The following is a 20,957-nucleotide window of genomic DNA, read 5'->3' on the forward strand; positions in this document are numbered from 1 at the left end:
ATTTTGTACACACTAGAAATGTTGTTCTGCTATGCGAACCAACACGTTTGGCCAGGTTTGTGCATTCCAGCTGCTGGAGCGAACTGGAGTCTAAACAGGTGCTGTGACTGAAAAGCTAGAGCTTTTTTAGCTTGCTTGAGGGCAGTGGAATTGCACCCACTGGCACCCGTTTGGGTTTTAACCACGGAGTTCCTTCTGATCTTGTATTTCAGGAAATGTTATTCCAGTTGAAACTTCGAATAAGGAAGGAGCATGTTCACTTCAGGTAACAATGGAGAGAGCGTGGTATTAAAAAGATAGGTATTTTAAATGATATGTCTATTTTCAGTGTCTCAAATGTTTTCCAGGTTGAGGAAACTAGAGTAAAAATACTGGGGTATTCTTTGAGTGTAAAAAGAGCTCTGCTATTTATAAACATGCCATTTCAGTCATCTTGATAGATCTGAAAACGATTTCTAGGGAAGGGGAGAGGTTCGGCACATCTGCTGTCATGGGTGCCTCAAATGACAGTTGTTTCCTGACGCTTTTGGCATCTTTGCTTACAGGGCTTGCTTTCTGTTTTGTCAAAAAAGGAAATAAAGTTCTCTCCAACCTAGAACACTGTGATTCTCATCTTTTAATTAGTTGTTGAATCCTAGTGAGGCAAATAATTTAGGACGATGGTAGTAATAAATACAGGTTACTGAATGTTCAGGGTAAATTATCTGTGTGCTTTCTATGGTGCTGAGATAAGATCTGGGTACATGAAAGAACATGAAGACACACGGTGGAGAGGTCGTTATTCCAAACTCCTTTCCCAAGAAGTGAGTGTTGCTTCTTTGTTTGGAGAGTGGCCAGATGACTAAGGGTCTGGGCACTTAAAGTTCTTAGTTCCTCACACAGGAATAAGCACTCAACACAGTTCCATTCCATGTGATTTAAACAACCAAACAACACCACCCCTACGCTCCCCCAACAAACAAACAAACACACACAAATAAACACCGAACAAACAAAACCAACCAGAAACCCAAACAAAACGAGTAGTTCGACGGTTCTTCTGGAACAAAGGCTTGTAGGTTCTGTTGATAGCTAATGATCTTGTGCAAAAAAGCAGAGAAGTGGCATGCAGATCAGACTAAAAGTAACGTTCTGACCATGACTTGTTTAAGAATTAAAATTTATAACAAAAAGGCACCTGAGCCTATTGACCCTTCTGTCTGATCAGGTTAAGTGCATTTTTAAGGTAGCTTGTTGATGGAAACTTTTGTTGTACTTACATTGGTGATGCAAAAAAGGGCAAGTAGGAAAGTGCCAAAAGAAACCCCAAAAGTGAAGAGCTTTCTGTGCTGCTTCAGAATTTGGAAGTCATCCGCCAAGCCGGTGATGACGGCCTCCATCCCGCCCATCTGAGGAGGACAAGGCAAGAGGCCTGGTTAAATGCTACCGACCGCTCTAAAGACAGACCAGAGAATGCAAAGCAGCTTCGATAATTAATTCTCAACCACTGTATGATTTCTGACACTTCAGCTCTGGCGTTCTGAGGTATAATTTATTTTGTTGTGCCAGAGACCTGAGTCAGGCAACTGGGTATCAATTGTCATGGTTGTTGTCTCAATAGCCAAATCCTCTGCAGGACCTTTGACTCACCGGGGTAGTGAGACTGTACATTGGGGAAAATAATATACATTTGAATATACTTTGGAGCAAAAGCTGGTAGCTTAAGTAACCAAACTCCCTAACAGATGTCCAGTACAAAGACAGATACAATAAGCATTTAGGGGAAGTGTACTGAACGAAGATTCGGTTTAGGCATTGTTTAACCAAATATAGTTTCACAAAAACCTGCACAGACCTGGAAGAATCACAACAGAGGAAGACTGATGTAATTTTTTTCTTGTTGTTGACAACATGAAAGAATTCAATCCTTCCTTCTAGAAGTTAATGGTGAACGTTAGCCATTGTTTTGCAATATACAAAAGGTACTTTTCAAGCTTTCCTTGAAACTGCTGGGTCATATAGGTGGTTGAGTTTTAATTCCTTTCACCAAAGAAAGCACTCTGCCTCCCCCTCCACCAAGAAGCTGGAAAATGAATTCCAGTCTCCTCTCATAATAAATACATTTATTTAATATTTTGGGGAGGCCAGATTTCATTCTTTTTCAGATGCTGAAAGATTATGGCAAAACCTAGAGTGTTTGGTGCAAGACAATAGTTGGTTAGCAGGTGCTGACACAGCCTGTCCCTTTCGCATGGGAACCTGGTAAATCCCCATCTCTGGTTGGACCTGGCAGCAGAGGACCAGCTCCTGTCTAGAGCCAAGCTGCTGGGGCAGTGGACCTCCCTCCTTTTTGTTTTCTTTTTAAATGTAACTAATGTTGACAAGTAAAATGTCCCAAAACCTAGTGCAGGCTTGTAGTTCCTCGTGTCTTGGGAGAGCATCAGTGAGTGCCCTGCAGTTAAGAGGGTTTAATATTTGATGCTCCCTGAAGTTGTTACCGTGTTGGCACTTAAATGGTATTGGAGAAGTTGAAAACGGAAAGAGACGGCTTGGATTATTTTGGCTAGGGACTACTTCTTAATGCGTCACGATTTATTCCCGTTGTTAATTCTGTATGCCAAGCTTGATGCTCCTCCAAAAGAAATGTTTGCAAACATGTGTTGCGTTTTCTGTCATTCTCATTGTTGCTTACTTAAAATTGCATGATCAAATTTCTCTTTGCTTAAATATTTTGACACTTCTGTTTCTGTACAGATGTCTGTATTTCTGTGCCAGTGCAGACTTACATGCATGAATCAGAGGATTCATATATAATTTTTCCTCTATAACTTTGACTTATTTGATTTTTAGCTTTAAAAATTTTGATTTTCCCTTCAGGGACTTGATCAGTCAAATGTTGGGGGAGCGTTGGGAAGACCACCATAAAAAATACTGCATGACCTGAGTTTTCTGATCTGAATGGTGCAAAGCCCTGAACAAAACGTGAACAAGCAGTTCCTTCAGCTTTTAGAAAGAAAGAGCTAGGCTTGGCTGCAGTTTATCAGTTCGAAGTACTTTAATTAGCTCTATAAGAAAGAGCCTTCTGCACTGCAGGAAAAGTGGGTTCTGCAGTCTAAAGCCCTGTGTCTCTGTCACTCAAATGTTTCTTTGCATTGCCTTAAATTATGTCTGTGTTGCAAAGTTAACTGTTTTGGATCTAGACACTTTTGAACGTGTATTTTCTTCTTAATTCTTCCCTGTTCCTGCTGTGTCGTTCATGCCCTTTCACTGTGCTGAACCCTTCCTTTCCATCCTTCATGTCTGCTTACAGCTGAAAAAATGGCCAGGCTATAAACTCGGATGTAATTTGGTCTCAACGTTTTGAATAAGGATCCAGATCTTAGTGTATAAAGATAAACCTATTTGAACCTGAGCTGGAATCCAAAAATCCAAACACTTTGGAAACATTTAGACCTGAATCTGACCTTTACAGCTCAGAGCTCACTCCACAGGATCTCATTGAGCTGTTTGCCAATGATCAGCAAAGCTTCCTGCTGCAACCTCATTTTTCGTAGTTTTATTCTCAGTGTCAGTTCATTCCTTCCCTTTCTTGTCCTTGAAAATGAATGACATTTTCTGAAGTTGTAAGCAATGGAAACACTGGTTTTGCCATTGTACATTCAGAACGACGAAAGAGAGTTTTTATGCTTTAGAATAGTAAGGAAACCCCTACCCTACTAAAAGCAATGACTTTTTGTTCATGGTTCACTGTTCCTTAAAGACTCTGTCTGTTTTTTCCCAGAAATTACTCAACTTTTAGCCTAAATATAACAGGCTGTCTTGATGCCTCTTTGGCAAGAACAAAGCAGTACAAATGACTTGGGATATTTTCTGGGCTGAAGTTTCTGTGATCCTGAATATCAGGGTACAGTAAAAGCCATCACATTATGGAAAGAGCAAATACGCTCATTAGAGTAGACGTTTTGCAGTAAGATAAGTAGTAAAATAAAACCACTATGGGAATATTCTGGTGTGATTTTACAGTTGCCTAAATTTACAGAAGATTCTGTAGCACTGCTTGCAGAAGAAATCAGACTGCCTTTAGATAGTGTCTGTCTTGAGCAGATTAATTAATTTCAGCACATGTAAAAACGTCTTCCAGAAACTGCCCTACTGAATGGTTTACTGTGGCTTGTGTTTTGCAAGTTGGGTTCCAAAACCTTCTTGCAGCTTGGTGGTAGTAATAGTTCTTAGCGGAGATGTTTGGTCATACCTTTAAATTGTAATAACTGATGATGGACAGCCCCTCTCTAAGGGCAGCAGCGAGTAGCTATTTGTTGGCTTAGAAAAGATTTCGCCTTTTCCTAAACGTCTTAAATATTTTGAGTCTTTAAATATACTGCCGAGTGTAATACTATTGGTATGTTGGCTGTGACTGTGAAAACAGGTTCAGGGAACGTGCAGAACATTTACTTGAAACGTAATAAAGCCCCTGTTTAAGCACTTCAGTTACAGAATATAAAAGTAAAGGAAAAATGTCAGGGCTAGAAAGAGAAAATACTCACAGAACTGTCAATGCCAAGAGTAAGGAGCATGATGAAGAATACCACAGCCCAAAATGAAGATCCTGAAAGAGTTGAAATTGCCTCTGGATACAGGATGAAAACTAAACCAGCTCCTGAAATAGAAAAGGAGAAAATAATGTATTACTAAATGATGTTTCTTATCTTCAAAAAAGTGTTAATTTTAAGATAGATCATGAGTAAGTTGACTTTTACATCAGTCCACATCACACTGAGTAGCTGAACTTGTGAGGGGCAGGATGTTGGGAAACTTCAATTCAGTGGAGGTGGGATGGATCAATACCATTTGGAGTTCACATTTCAGCAAGGCATTTATGCACAGAGTTATAGTTCCAAGTAATTCAATTCACGTCACTTCCATGAGATTTTCACACACTTGTTTAAAACAAATATAAACACATTTGCCAATAAATGGTGGACAAAAGGGGGTAAAACTAGTGTAAATTTAACTTCTTACCTTCAGTGGCTACATCCTCAATTTTAACTTTGTGCTCATGAGCCATGTAGCCCAAGATGGAGAAAATTGCGAATCCTGAGATGAAGCTTGTGACACAGTTAATGGTACTAGTCAGCAAAGCATCCCTAATGATGGAGAGAAGAACAGCCCAGTAAAAACCACCACAAACCAACGAAAATCCAAAACCAAACCAAGAGAAAACAACCACCAAACTAAACACCGCTTTAAGAACTAAATGAGGGTTGTCTTATAGGAAGGTTCTTGTGGAAATGCTAATTGTGCAGTTATCCTGATGACCAAAAGCTCATATCAGCATACTATGCTAGAAAATGACATACTTCTTACTATTTTGATTTAATACTGAGTTCTGTTCAAAAAAATCAACAAAGCTATATTAAAAAGTAATGTCATCACCCTTGCTGGCATCCATAACACAGAAAGAGAGTGGCCTGAAGTGAAAGAGCCTTACTATTCATTAATTCACGTGAGCGGTTGTTCAGGAGCGTTTTCAGACGACTCCAGGAGGGCACATTTTAGCAAACGGTGCTGCCGTACAGACGGCAGTGGATAACCATCCTTAATCTGCGTGCAGGTCCCTCCATCTGTGCAGTCAGCTACGCTTTTCTGAACAAACACAGCTCTTGTTCATCAGATTGTTACGACAGTGAATTTAGTTTAAAGGTTAAATATCATACAGTGTGCATCATACAGCGATGATTGTACACAATTCTGGGGTTTAATCTGCCATGGTATTGCGATAGATGTGTGGGTTTCCATGGGTGTTCCTGGTAAACGGCTGTTAGCAAACCCAGCTGTTAGACAAGTGGACCATCCGTCTTTAGATGTCTGCCTGATCTGCACAGTGCCTGGTATGTAATCTTTTGCTGCATATGACCTTTAAAACAGAGGACATGGCTTTGTGAACGTCAGTGATATTTAATAAGCAGAAAGTCAATATTATTTCCTTTATCAGTTACACTGCCCAAAATCATAGGTGCCATACGGCAAACTTTATCCTTTTCTTTATATTACTTTATTTTGATAGCCCTGAAGAATTTATGTCCTGCAATTCTTAAAGCGTGTTCCTGGGGGAAGTCTGCAGGATCAAGAGAGACTGGATTGGACTCATAAACTCAAATTCTTTTCATTTATTAAAGAAGAAAATTGCTAGATATTTGTCACTGATAAGATGGCAACAGTATTTCTTGTTTCCCACAATTTAAAAAGGTTCTTAGGCAAGTGAATAATGCTTCTTTCGTCTAGTCAATAACTGGATTAAGTGATGTTTATCTCCTTAAAAACTGAGCTGAGCTAGCTCTCAGTATTTTGCATGTAAAACCGGATCATAATTTAAGTACAGATTCTCGTATCTTGTGGCCCTGATTTTCAGGATTGTTACCCTACCTTATATTACCGACACTATTCCTCTCACGGAGGGTGTGCTGAAGCATAGATGGGAGAGCATAGTGCTGAGTTGTGGCCTTCATTTGGCAACAGTACTATCTCAATTTGTTCTGTTTCAGGAAAGCATTTTGAACAACATATGTCAGCACATCATAGAGTTATCTGACCAAAAGAAGGATATTTGTAAGTCTTGTAAATGCTACTGAATTGGAACTTGCTTTTCGGGTTAGACTAAAACACAGTTTTAATGAAACTACAGATTACTCTTATAGGGAAGGCAAGACTTGTGAAGCAGAACTGAAAAACATAGTAAGCTAAGAACTAAAACGTGATTTCACATAGAGTCTGTGGTGTTTTCTTAGTTTCAAGAGGATTTTTTCAATTTCAGAGCAAAATGAGAATACAGAAGCAAAACAATTATAGAGGGAGCTACTATGAGATCAGTGCAAAATTATTTGCAGAAGACAATAAATGATATTCTGGCAGACTGCTATGACCAGCGTTCCGAGAGGTTCTCCAGGCTGGTAACATTGCCTACTGCAAATCTGCTGGCAACCCAAGGTTGGTCTGGGTTAAGTATAAAGTTAGTGGCAGTATTCCACAGTTTTGGCTTTCTATCTGTTTAGAGCAATTCAAATCTATATATTGTCTTGTAGCTTTTCACTTTTTTTTTCTGCCATCCTTCAGTTCACAATGTATTTCTAATACACATTGTTTCTGAACGTATATTTCATGGGAAATTTTGAAGTGTTGCTTGTTTTTATTTCAAAATGAAATGTTAACAAAACCTCTAAACGTTGGGAGTTCTCAGGAGGTGCAGAGAAGTTCTGGTTTAATTTCTATGGTGGTGATTCCGCAAAACACAAGCGGACTTAAGTGCTTTCTTGAATTGGAGCTCAACATAAAATACCAGAAATGTAATGCTAAGGCACAGAAACGCTTCTGGAAACTGGAATCCTTCTGGCTTTAGTTCTTGGAGCAATGAGGTTTCATCCAAGTCTTGCTCTTAACGGTACTTTTGAAAGGCAAACAGAAGCACAGTTTATACAGCTGTCTATAAAGTCCAAACCTAATCCCATTCTGTTTTGCTGTAGAGCAGATATCTTGGCAGGTTCCTGTTGCTAAAATGGATAGTGTTTTGAGATTTGAGTTTGTTCCCATGTCTGCACGAGACCAACCAGCATGAATAAATGACCGAAGATAAAAAGGTAGCTTAGTACTTATTCCAGCTGCAGTTAGAGTAAAGAAGTATCATTCTGAAGCGGTAATGAAATAATAGGCTGTCTCACCTGTAACAGTTGTTGTCAAACTTATTGTAACTGGCAAATGCAATTAAAACGCCGAACCCAGCTCCTAAGGAGTAAAATATCTGAGTAGCTGCATCAATCCATACCTGCATAATGACACCAACATTGTCAGTTCAGTCCAAAAGACACATCAGGGAAATGCAAGAGTGTACAAGGCAACTGGCGTTTGAGAAGGGATCAGCACTCACGCCTGGGGGAGTGTAAGCGCTCCTCAGCCCCCACGCGAGGTCTCGGAGCGCGGGCACGGCCCGGGGCGGCCTGACCCGGGCGGCAGGGGCCGAAGCAGCGAGCGGGTTCTCAGCGCGCACGCTGCTGTCCTGCGGGGTCTGGGCTCCTGAGCTTTTGCTGAATATTGACATGGTTACTTTATTTTTCTCCTGGGTGAGAGAAATACACTTGCAATAGTTTCTGTTCCAAGTCAGTTTGGAATGTACAACTAGAAAACTAAAAATAGTTAATGGGTCAAGTGTTAGAGGACACTTTGTTTCCCATAAGAGAGCTTGCTTCATGAGACGGTTAGCGCACTGCATCTGATACTTTCTGGTTTCAGAAGCTGAAGCACGACCGACGTGCTGTGAATAGAACCATGCAGATTATCTGTCACCTTTCCCACTTAGCTGGAGATGGAGTTATTCCTGCGATAGTCATTAAATTTCAGTGTAGATGCAGTTTAGTCATTTTAAGAATTGTGCACTAGGGAAAACGAGTTTTGAATGCCCTAACATTTTCTAAGTGACTCTGGAGCCCAGCATCCACTCTAGATGCGCAGGCAGGGGTCAGGAGCGATGCCACAGTGCTGGGCTCCTGCACCAGAAGCCTGGGGCGTGAGGGCTTCTTGGCTGCCACACAGGGAGATTTGAAAAAGCATCTTCAACAAGGGTGATGGAATCAATGGGGTGAATAATACTCAGGATACCTCAAAATGAGATCTTACTTTGATTAAGTCTAACAAGAGCTCCAGACTATGTAAAGCACTGGATTTCATATCCATGGACCTCTACAAAATCAGGTCTAATGTATCTATTCAGCAGCAGTTTTCTCACAGATCTAAGCACCTTATCAGTTCCTTCTACATTGGGATTTTAATGCAAAGCTTTCACAGTTGGCCCAGTGGAAGGAGAGTGCCTTATCCCATCATAACATGATCTATGAAAGCACTTATCCTAGTCATCTCTTTTTTTCTCAGCAAAGATGACAGATACTTTCAACTACTGCTTGCTGAAGACTGAACCATTTTATTGAGCTCTGGATTTGTAGAGAAACTTAATTTTGTGAACTGTTGAGAGTTAATTACTTGAGAGGTACTATGAAGAACAATGTATGTTGTGTTTATTGCAAAACAATAGATGGGTGGATATGATTTTTCTCAAATTGCATTTCATACAGGGCTTTTGGATATAATGGATTTATTTTAATAAATAGCAAAGCAATCTTGTAAAATTAGTTCCTTGCTCATTCCTTTTATAGACCATATACTATATACATATATATACACACTATATACATATATATATATATATATATATACTGTATCTTGATGTACTATCTCCACACAAAGTTTGAGAACAAATAGGGTTATATTCTCTGAAGGGCATATATGTGGATAAAAGCGCAGAAGGAGAGATGCAAAGCCTCCTATAATTTTTCTTGTTTTATAAAACTTGCCATAACTTGTCTTGTTAGTGAAGTGCCTGAAATTTTTAAAAATTAATTTTGCTTAAACTCTAACTAGGTCTACATGTTGTCACCATAAGGCACTTGGTTTTAGTGGTTCTCTAGTGCTTTTGAGTCTTGCCAGAAGAGTCTTACCCTTTATACTTCCCCTTTCTTACCATTCAAGCACTGTTAAGCATCTGCTTAGGTCCCATTGATTCAAATAAGAGGTCAGCACCTGCTGCGTACCAAAGGAGTTATGCCTATGCTTGTGTATCTGTTGAGTAAGAGTCTTGGCTCATAGTAGCTCATTAGAAAACAAATTTAGAAGATCAAGGTGAAAGGCAAAAAGAGCAGAAATCAGAAATTCCTTTAGAACCAGGATTAAGTGCAAAACATTCCCTTTGTTATAACAAAGCAGGATGTGAAACAGACAGTGGGGCTGGTTCCTCTGCAGTTTATGCTCATGTTCTCTGTTCACTTCAGCTTCTGATTGATGCATAGGCTTTTATATATTTTGTGGTAGGATACTGGTTTTATATGTATAAAAAATGAGAAAACAAACATTTTACAGGAGGCAGTCATTAATCTTTCCAGCTTTCTTCACAGTTGTTTATGCCATTATAACTTTTGTGCATATTTTTTCTTGTGTATGTGGACTGTGCTGTGTGGAGAGGAAACGTGTGCACCTTACATGTTATATCATCTCCAGGAAACTTGTTAAGGTGTGTGACAGAGGGAGAGTCTTCCTCATGTGTGATTTAACCGTGTGTTTAATGCCAATTCCTTTAGCAGAACGGAAGTGTAGCTGCTGTTTACCTAGATGTTTAATGTATCGATACATGCAGTGGAGATGAGTATTAGTGGCTTTGTACCTTCTGGACTTTAGGCAAGGAACATAGTTAGGCATTGGTCTAGTTAAGAGGTCCTCAGGTGAATATTTTTCTCATCTTTACGGACACTCTCTTTGTGGATTCGGTATTCCTGAAAATGAGGAGTCTCAGGGCTTGCTCAGTGCTGTGCAGTGTGTGGCCATATAAAATAAGGCAGACGCTGACACTGATCAGGGTGTTCTAAGGTCTTTTAGAAGAGCATTGGCAGAGCCCTCTGTAGGTCATTACTGCTGTGACTTCTGGTTTTTTGCTAGATTCTTCATTTGGGAGAAAAAAAAATCTGAAAAATTCAACGTAGAACTGAAGCAAGAGTTTATTCTGGGGAGCCTGAGGACAAAGACTAAACGCACAGGGCCGATTGCAGTGGCAGGTACCCCGCTCTCGGTGCACGAGAGGGGCCGACATGACAAAGTAGTTTGTGAAACTTTGCCTCTTAACTGATCTTTACTCTTTTTTTAATTCTAGAATAACTTTGTTGTTGTCTGAAAAATTTAGTCATAAAAACAAATAACTTTAGGGTCATCCAAACAGCAGCTGCAGAAATATTCAGCCAAGAACGAGCAGTGCACAGAATAGCCTTCCAAAAGCAGAAGGCAGCTATGATTATAGAGGCCCAGATTCTGAGCTGATGCAAGCAGGCACAGCTCCATAGACATCTAGTTGAACTTGTGATGCTTTTTTCCAAACAGCGCTTAAAATATGTAAGAAAAATTTAAACACCTCCTTTGTTCATCCTTGCACCTTTGTACGCATGTATGCGTGAACCACTGGGGGTACTGCCCGCGAGACAAAGGCGGATGGAAGTCCCAAGGTTGAAGTTCCGTTTGACTCTTCCAAAACAGAGCGAGATGGGCTCTGGGTTCTGGTGGTAACTTCTGTGGTTGAAGAAATGCCAGTTTCCAAATTTATTATTACAAAACCAAGGAAGGACTGCTTTGCTGAGAGTATATAAAATAGGTCTGACACTCGAGATCTTAATCTTTTTGATTATTCAGGAAAAATCAAGGTAGGATGCATAGGAAATGTCCAGTGCAACTATGTACAGGCTACGGACATTTCTGAAAGCTGCAGATTTTTGAGATAGTTCATTTCCTTCTAGTAGAACTATGTCCTTCCTTTTCAGTTTTGTAACCATTTGAGTGGCCTCATGAGCCATCCATGGAGATAGCACTGTCCTATAAATGATTTATGATATTTTTGGCATAGCACAGTGGTAGCCACCGGATCATTGTTCTTTGTAGGTCTGAAATGCTGGTGATTTCATGAGTTAGTGACTATACTCATAGATCTTGCTTTACAATGGATGAAATAATTCTTAGTTCCAAGGATCTCAACAAACTGTGTTGGTTTGGGTGTATTTACTGATGAAGACTTGCAGTACTGTTAAATGATACAGTGAAATGTACGTTCATTTCAATAGCAGGTTAAGAACACTATACTATTTAATATCTCATTTTTATGAAGGACCATGATTAAGTGAGTTAGTCCTGACCTTGTATGTTTAGCAGGCTTTTCTTCAGCCAGGATCATTGTTTACCAGATTAGTGTTTAACCCAGTGATTCAAAAAGCCGTGTGTTCTTTTTGTTCTTGAGGGAATTCTTAGCCTTTTGAGAACTCAACTTTTGCATGACTCAGTGTTCACATATAAAGGATACCACAGTTCACAGAGTGTACAGGCAAAGCATGGACTTCAAGGGACTGCCTCAACTGAAACTACCCTCATAGAGGTTCTTTTTGCGATCAGAACAGTTTTGGTTCAGGCTGAGATATCCCGTTACGGACAGCGCTGGCAAGTCAGGCTGCTGGGACAGTGGACTGGTGCTCATGCAAAAGCTGAAGTGTGGCTCTATAATTTCAGAAATTAGCTCTGATATTTTCAGTTTTAGAAGCAGCAGCAACAGGCTTAATAACAAGGGAATAAGAGCGGAAGAGTACACTTACTGTGGCTTCTTTTAGTCTTCTGAAATCTATGTGCAGGTATGCATTTATTCCATTGTATGCACCAGGCAGGGTTATTCCGTGTATTAACAAGACAAATAATACAACATAAGGCAAAGTGGCTGTTATCCAAACAACCTGTGGACAACAGAGATCCAAAAGGTTAATCAGCTGTTACAGAAGACTTAAGAATGTACGAAAAATACAGCTGGCACTTTCCTGGTGTTGTCCATTCAGTTCGATGGAGCAGCTCTTTACAGAATGTCTTGGGGGAAAATGCTGTTATGTGTCATGCGTCTTTATGTATGGATGTTTACAGGTACTAGTAGGAGACAGTTTTGACAAACAGAAGACTTGGACTGCTTATACATTACCAGCGCGTGTTAGCTGATTAGCTGTTCGGCTATATATTTTATTACTAAACTAGTGCAGTTATTGCTTGATGTTAGGTGATGCTCTCATGAAAATGTACAAAAAGCTCTCAGATGTATCCAGCCCTAGAATTTCTGTTGAGCTGTTTTCTGAGGGTTGTCAAAGAGTTAGTTCAAATTAGTTTAATAAGGTATTTCTCGTCATGGTATTTTATATAATAAAACCTAAGCATCTTAAACAATTGAAACATTAGTACATTTGGCTAAGAATAGGAGGCATGTTTAAGACAATTCAAAGTATTTCAAAATATTTTCTGGATGAGACCACTAATGTTGAATTGAAAATAAGCTAATAGCATTTCCAGTTAGAACATCGCACAAGCAAAACTTGTAAATAAAATAAAGGCCGAATCAGGATTGTGGATTTCCACTGTACATATATGAAGGCCTCTCACATGGTTTGGTCCCGAGGATCCCTCAGAGGCAGTGATTTAGTCTTTTGCCTTCTAAAATTAGAAGACTTCTTAAAGGAGACAAAGAATGTAGTTGAGATAGAAGGACAATATTAGCTCTACCTTTCCTGAAGTCTTCACGCCTTTCCACAGACTAAAGAAAAGAATGATTACCACCACCAAGAGGCAGAGGGAAAGTTGCCAGCGAGGCAAGCCAAGGTCATGGATTCCACGGCTTTCGTGCAGGTGCAGGACTCCTCGCCTACATACCGGACACACAGAAACAAAGCGAAGTCACGGGGGGAAAAGGGCTTTGGCACACCTGCTGCTGGTGCCGTGGCAGCAGGCAGCGCGGGCTGCTCGGGGCAGCGTGCGCTGTGCTGCCTCCCACAGTGCCCTCGTGGGCCTGCTGCCCCGACACGGTCTGTTTAGCACCGCAGTGCCGTAGTGATCACGATCGCGCCACTGGAAGATACTTTCAATTCCTTTTTGAAAAGGCCATTGTGAGGCTGCCAAAAATGTGGTTAGGTAGGAGAAGCAGCCGTTGGAAAATATAAATTTGATATAGTGCTCTGTGTTGTTCACTGAGACAGCGGAGCGATAGCAGAGGGAATTCTGTTGCTTATCAGGGCAGGCTGGTTCTTTCGAGATCTACACAAATAAATGGGTTGAGGTGTAGAAAAGTGTTTGTCCTCGTGACTGGTGATGGCCACAATTAGAGCTGCTAAAACACACGGTGTGCCACACGCACAGGGATATGCGAGAGATGTTTTAGTGGATCTCCCTGCTTTAACTCAGTTTCATGCTACTGAAGTGTCTCTTGCTGCTTTTACAAATCTAAAAAATGTGAAAATATTTTGCTTTACTGAAAGCAGTATTTGCAGAGGAATGGCGTGTGCCTGGAGCCCTGCACGAGAGAGAGCTGCAGACCCACCTGCTCACTCTGATATGGATCTACGGGATGCAGGCTAAGGGGTTCCATTCCTTAGTGTTTCACTGCCCATCCAGATAAAATGGTTATGACCTTCCTTGTCTCCTCCCCGTTCTCTATTCCCTTCTATTTGCGATGCACTGCTTGGGTAAAATAGAGAGCTCATCTCTGTTGGCTTCTTTTTGCACCATGGCAGTATAATAGAAACAAACCAAAGAAGCCCTTTTCACTGGAGGACCTTGGCATGTTTTATGAAGATAACTACACTTTAGAGAAACTGAAGTACTGAGTGATTTGCCCTGAGTGACTGCAGACATTAGAGATTAAAGCCTAAGGAATCTCATTCCAGCTCCATGGGCTGTGCCCGTACAATCTCTTATCAGATAGATGGTGCTTCAGAATTAGCTTAAGCACTTGTCTTATCAAGTCAGAGACAAGTGAGATAGTTGAATAAGTTCCAAGATAGTGCAACGCTGTGTCAGCTTAAATACGGGAAACTGAAAAATGTCTCTGTGCTACTTAAATTGTTGAAACATGCTGGGAAAATTAAGGCCCGTTAGAATGATCCACCTAGTAATATGAAAGAGTTGCATACAATCCCCTTTTGATCCCTAAAGCATCAAAATATGATCATCTAAGAGTTGTAATAGTTCTGCTTCTGTAGTTCCTCATGTTTAATAAGAAATGCTGTATTTTTTTAACTGTTTCTATGATTAATATCAGGTTGGATAAAAGACACCTGTAGAAAGCCTCCTTCTAAATTAAGCAAATGATCTGTTTCTGCTGCATTGTAAGGCTAACAACAAGTGAGGCATTAACAGGGTAGTGACCATGTGTATATGGCATATTTTCCAGAATGTTCCTATTTAGAAAATATGAGGTGATTTCAACTCTTACTATACAATGTAGCTGTATAACAATATAGCTGTTACCTGTGGAAACAGTAAAACATAGAGACAGACTTCTTGATCTCTCATCTAAAAACCTATTATATTTCATTTAATGTAAATAAATAGTTATGTCTCATTCAACTTGTTTGGAGTGTGAATGGAAGCTGCTTGCATTTCTGCTAAAGAAGTATAATTTGCCAGAGGAGCCACCGTTCGGGATTGGAAGGGACCTCAGTTGTAAATTAATCCTGGGCAGGAGTGCCTGAATCCATTCTGAACTCGGGCAGGAGCTTCACAGGCTTCCGATCACAACGCTTGTCCAGGATCTTGGGAGGGTTTTGGCAATCTGTGCTATCACGCTTAGAGTGCTATCACTGTTGGAGCTGGATGTTTTCAAGAAAATCCTTTGGATTACGATATGTAGATGTCTGCTCAGGAAGACAATCTGAAATTGCATTCTTTCTGCCCATTTAACTTTTTGTTCTTCTTGCCCAAATATTCTTCTGGATTTGTAAAGAAGCCTGCTTCCTTGTGTGTTTGCTTTCCAAGGAGCAGCCAGCAATGTGTCTCACTGGATGGAATGCTTGCCAGAGCTGCCATTGCAAATGCGGGATTCCCAGCATTTTCAGGAGAATCTCCATTTCAAGTGTTCTGCTCCCTTAACTAGGGTAAGGGATTGTAAAACAGGAAGAGGAAATTACTTTTATAACCACTCAAAACAGCTGTGTAACTGGGCAGCTAAACAAGGAAATCTTCATAGACAGCTGCTGTTTCTGAGCTGTAATTCTGGTGTAATTTTGCTTCCTTTTCTTTTTTTCTTTTTCTTTGTGAGCTCTGAAGAAAAGGCATAGAAGCTTTCCTAAATATACCCATTATGAGGGTTTCTGGGAAGTAGTTAGTGAATGTTTATGTATTAGAAGCTATATTTCTGTTCCAGCAGCACCATCAGGTGTAAAAGATCTAGTGCTAGACTGTGATTTAGGTTGTGTGCTGACATCTGAGGAGGGGGAGAAGAGAAGCAGCAGCGAAAGTGTTAGACTAAACCTTCTTGATTTTAGGGATATAGCTCTGTAATGTTCTTCAAAAACCAGTCATTTTGGAGCAGGGCAAATTTGAAAAGAACTTTGCATTCATCATGTTCTTTCAAGTTAGCATACACCAGTGATGCTATAGAAAATCCAGTTAGCTCAATTATGCCACAAGTATTCTTGTTTCACATCAAGGAGTAGTCACGTCAGGGCCGTTTTTAGCCTGTCTCTGTTAAGGCAGGTTGAACGATAAATACCTGGCTGGCTCTGTCACTTGTAAGGGTCACAAAAAGTACAATGTGAAGAGATACTGCGAGATTCTCCATTCAGGAACCTCTGAGGTCAAAACGCCTGAATTTCCAGCCTTTTCATATTATAGCAGAATAGTGGAACGTGGCCAACATCTGTTCCTGAATTGAGGATGCCTTTGCTAGCTGCAAGATTGTCCCATTTCCCAAGGCAAATCATATCCATAATGGCATAAACTGATCTCCCTTAAATCCCTGAGCTAGGGAACCAGAAGAGATACAGGGCTAACTAGTATCAGCATCTGTTGTCTGTCAGCCTCCTTAAATTATGTCCAAAGCTACTGAGAATGTCTTAGGTAAATCTCCTGGAAGTGATTCTTGTTTCTTAAGTATATGGATTTGTCCAATTCTGCTAACAAAAGAAACCCTCATAATTCACAACCCTGAGTCAGACCAAGAAAAAACAGGGGCAGTAAGAAAACTAGAATTAGTATTTTGCCTGCAGATTGTTGTTATTGAGAAAAGAATGAAAGTAGATGAGAAATATATGCAAAAAGGAGAAGAAAATATTATGGGGAAAAGATTGAGAATAAACATTAACAGATGGAACTGACAGAAAGTAAACCAGGGACCTGTTATGCTGAGCAAAAATACAAGAGGAGCTAATAAATTATTTAAGCTTTCTGCCAATCTAGTCAGAGCTCCAGCAATATTTCGTTTGTAAAGCACCAAGAATCAAAAAACGTGGACTAGAGATAAGAAATTAACTTTCTTTTTGAATCAGGCTTGTACAAAGGAGCCTGATTTACGCTGAGACTGCTGTCCGTGTAAGGGAGGGTAAATTACATCTGCAGCGAGCTGGCGGCTGCGCTGCAAAGAGGGGCCTATCTGCAAGAGGAGCGGGAATGTGAAGGGATTGTGGGTTGAAGCTACATTCAGCGATTCTGATTTCTGTGTTTGGGAGATTTTACTCCAGTCCCCTCCTTCCCTGTGCTCTCTGCTGGGAAAATCCCCCATGCCACCTAATAACTGGCACCTATTCTGGCCTGACTTCCACCCTCCATTCAACTGAAGGGAAATAGTTTGCCTCCGTTGAAATCAGCAGTGATTTGTTTGCTGGTACCACTGTCTTCTGTTTTGTCTTTGTGCAGCACTTGGGTCCTCTTCAGTTTAGTGTCAGATGACAAAGAGCAACAGGAGGGCGATCTGTTTGGTGTTCACACATAAACCCTCCTAAAGACAAACTGAGGAGGTGGGAGGGCAGCTGCTCAGTGGGACTCAGTAAACGAAGGATCCAGTCATAGTTCTAACAGTGGGTAATGTTGGAAGGAGAAAATTATTCTCTGCGTGTTAGTGTTTCCATCTGTAAAATAAGGACTATTATAAATCTTTGCTTCGTCTCCACTCTGAGCAATTCAGAACATACTCCTTCTGGAAGTGGTGAGTATCTGAGTGTAAGCAGGGAACCAAACCAAAGGGAAAAAAGGGCCAAGTAATCTGAAAATTACTCTGTATCTTGTTCACTCCAAAACGTTTACTCCTTAGCCAGAAGACAGGAGGTAAGAGGAGGATGCTCCTAGACATTTGGTCAGACTGGTACTTTCTAAGGAGCCTTTTGTATTATTCACCCTTAGGGAGATTTACATAATTGTATTTTTGATTTTTAGGAGGTTTTGTACAAGCAGATAAAGTTAAAGGTCTTGGAGGAGGCCTTTTTTTTTTTCCAGTCCTAAATCAGTAACAATCTTAGTTTTCAATCCAAACATGATTACATAGCTCTATAGGCTCATTCTGTTTCTTGCCTAAATCTAATGTGATCAGTAGAAGGGTGTCATTCATCTAAAGAATTTTTAGATGTTGTATCAGATTTGTTCAAATTGCAAAAATGCTGTTAACTTGTCAGCAAATTAGTATGTTAACTAGCAAACGTATTTGTTAGTTAACATATTAAGTACTTCTGAAAACTTAAGTACCTCTAACAACTTCCAGGTGCTTCTGAAAGTTAGTAGTCACTTCTATGAGATCAAACCCAAATGGCTCGCATAGAGTATGTATCAGCAGATATAAATAGATGCAGTCCTGCTCTCCTGAGCTCTGTTCCCTATTCTGGTAGACTTTTTTTTATGATTTAAAATGTCATGCAAATTGTAGATGGAAGACGCTAAAAGGACTGTCAGTGTATATCGTGTGCAATCTATAGAAATCAAATTACTCAATTTAGAAGGCAATTTGAAGCGTGATAATTGTACACAATTGGAAGGCTGTCCTACATGCATCTCTTGCGTTATATATTTGGGCAACCATAGTTCAGTTGTCATTGCTGACAGTTTCCTTTGGAGTATAAAATACAGTTAGTTCTTTTATCTGTGGAAGGCTAGGTTATCTGGAGTTTGCCGGGCTCCAGGTATTTATACTTGAGGTACAGCACTGCTTAGATTCAGCTGTGCTGTTTGCACAGTAGTTTGTGTCTACAAGGTGCATACCCACAGCTTCGTGTGGGGCAGAGCTTACGGCACAAACGCTGCAGACGTGAGCTGGCCCGTGCCGCCGGGCGCCAGGGCTCCTGGCTGCAGTCCTGGGCTGGCAGAGGCCGCGCGGCTGCAGCGCCCCGGCGCAGCGGGCGGGCTGTCGTTGACAACACCTTTGCTGGCCGGCTTTTGCTGTTTCTCAGGGCACTTGTTTCAGCTCTCTCTGGTGTTGGAGGATGGAGCTATGTAATGAACTTACAGCTACATTTTGGGAATCACTTAGAGAAAGATAATTTACCAGTGGCACCCTGGTTGGCATATTTATTGTTTGTATTGAATGAAATGGTATTTCTTTTTGAATAATGATAATCCTGACATTATATGTGGCTGCTAGGACTAAGCTCTTCATTCACTGAGAATGTTTATCTTAACTCACTCAAGTCTTTAACCAGCTTAATTCTTCCATTAACTTAAGAACTTCACCTTGAGGGTGCCAGAGCACTGGAACAGGCTGTGGAGTCTCCTTCTCTGGAGATATTCTAAGACCTGCCTGGACACATTCCTGTACAGTGTATTCTAGTGTACCTGCTTTAGCAGGTGGCTTGGACTCGATGATCTCCAGAAGTCCCTTTCAACCCCAACCATTCTGTGATTCTTCGAACTGTGACCTCCTTTGCTGCTTGTGCCACACTTCAGCACATTCTCAAGTCTGCACAGCACTCTGAAAAAAAGAGTTTTTCAAAATCTGCTTTCTGAACCCATTATATTGAGATTTGCAGATAAAATGCAAATGCTCGAATTTCACCCCTCTGTAGATCTAATGGATACCGAGCTCCTGGAAAAAAAAAAAAAAAGAGTATACGTGGCAAAGCAGTCAGAGCACACGCGCTCCCGCCGCGGCAGCCCCCGCTGAGTCCGGTGGCGGTCAGTCGGCATTGCCATGCGCTGCCCTGCACCAGGAGGGTCATCGAAGAAGAGCCCCAGGCTCTCCAAAGGAGCTGTTGAGCTTTCATGAAGCTTTACTGATTTCAGAGGAGCTGCACTGAAAGACACGATGTTGCCAGAAGAAAGTCAGCCACAGGAGCAGGCCCACATGCCACAAGCTGAGGACTGCTGACATTTAAACAAATGAATGGTCACTTCGTGGTTTGACATCTGTTATAATCCTTTACACAGTGAGGTTAAGTTTGTAACCTTTTCATGGACTAATGCTTAGATGTGGTATTATAGCTTTGGATGAGCAAACACTTCACCTACAGGGAGCAACACGTTAGACGCTCGTGGTGATACTATGTCAGTGCTGTGTCAGTGAGAACACTTGGTGAGAAACAGGTGAATACAAATAAACGAGTGTTTAGTTGTGTGCAACACCTTTATCGGCTTTGCCTTGAGCAATATGTGCTGTTCAACAGAGAAAGGCTCTGTTCCTGCCTGCCAGGATTTCACATGCAAGGTAAGGCAGAGGAGGGGCTGCAGCACTGACCTCAGCTGCTGTACTTATTGATCAGAGCCTGCTACCACTACCAAACTACACAAGGTTCTATCTGTAAAGATAAGCGTTTGAATTCCTCCTACAAGTTAGCACAGAGCAATGCAATTGCACGTAGCATAACCTGCATCTCCTGACATCTGCAATATCTCACAACTCCCCCTGCAAATGCAAGTTTGCAAAGTGGTCACTCTTCCAGCCTTTTGGACTTACCACACAGGGGCCTGTTGTGGGTTAGGAGTCATTTCCATAAAGCTGTCCAAAGCCTAAGAACATGTGTGCACACTTAGATGGACTGACTTCCATTGTACTTGCATTTAATTTCTTTTCTCTTTGTGTAAGTAAATGGTCAACAAATACAAATATGTGAACATATGTGAAAAGTAAATTTTAAAGCTGTGCATATAAATATTTGTGGGATAGCTGTTTTTATTTTATGCATATAAATACTTGTACCAGAAATTCCTGTGCGCTGAGTTGAAAAGAGAAAGATTGAGTTTCTTAGTTGAGTCCAAAAAAGTCAACGCAGTCAAAAAGTAAATATGAAATATGGAAGGATACAAATATGTTAGGCTATAGATGTGTAAACAGTGCACCCAACCATTTCCTGAATATGCTGATGTAGTTAATATAGAATTGATTTCTAAAGCAGCTTGCATATTGCTATTTCAGCAATGTGGCCCTCAATTTCCTACATAAAGTATTTAATAAGGTACCCGACTCTAAGCCCACTGAAATCAGAGGATTTATTCTGTTATGTTCAGGGCATTTTCTAGAGGTGAAGGTGCAGAACCTGTCTAGAATTACTATTAGTCTTTGGTTGCGTGTTCTCTATGAAGGTAGAGGACTGCTGCCCAGCTTCAAACCTGTCAGAAACATCTGTCAA

The 20,957-nt window shown here is 40.8% G+C and overlaps 1 protein-coding gene across 4 annotated transcripts in view; it reads right to left on the reverse strand.

The window, feature by feature from the left end:
• The window catches only part of LOC102091262 (sodium-dependent noradrenaline transporter), a 69,106-nt gene that overhangs the window by 15,704 nt on the left and 32,445 nt on the right, over window positions 1-20,957 (reverse strand). For all 4 annotated transcript variants that reach the window (XM_065029280.1, XM_021294053.2, XM_005507129.3 and 1 more), the window contains 6 exons: window positions 13,141-13,279; window positions 12,198-12,332; window positions 7,692-7,795; window positions 4,999-5,123; window positions 4,524-4,636; window positions 1,260-1,388 (listed from right to left, as the gene is read on the reverse strand). In XM_065029280.1, the coding sequence (XP_064885352.1) occupies window positions 1,260-1,388; window positions 4,524-4,636; window positions 4,999-5,123; window positions 7,692-7,795; window positions 12,198-12,332; window positions 13,141-13,279 (745 nt within the window). The remainder of the gene's footprint in view (window positions 1-1,259; window positions 1,389-4,523; window positions 4,637-4,998; window positions 5,124-7,691; window positions 7,796-12,197; window positions 12,333-13,140; window positions 13,280-20,957) is intronic.

The sequence above is a fragment of the Columba livia genome, chromosome 13 (genome assembly GCF_036013475.1).
Source record: "Columba livia isolate bColLiv1 breed racing homer chromosome 13, bColLiv1.pat.W.v2, whole genome shotgun sequence".
In the NCBI taxonomy this organism is placed as follows: Eukaryota; Metazoa; Chordata; class Aves; order Columbiformes; family Columbidae; genus Columba; species Columba livia.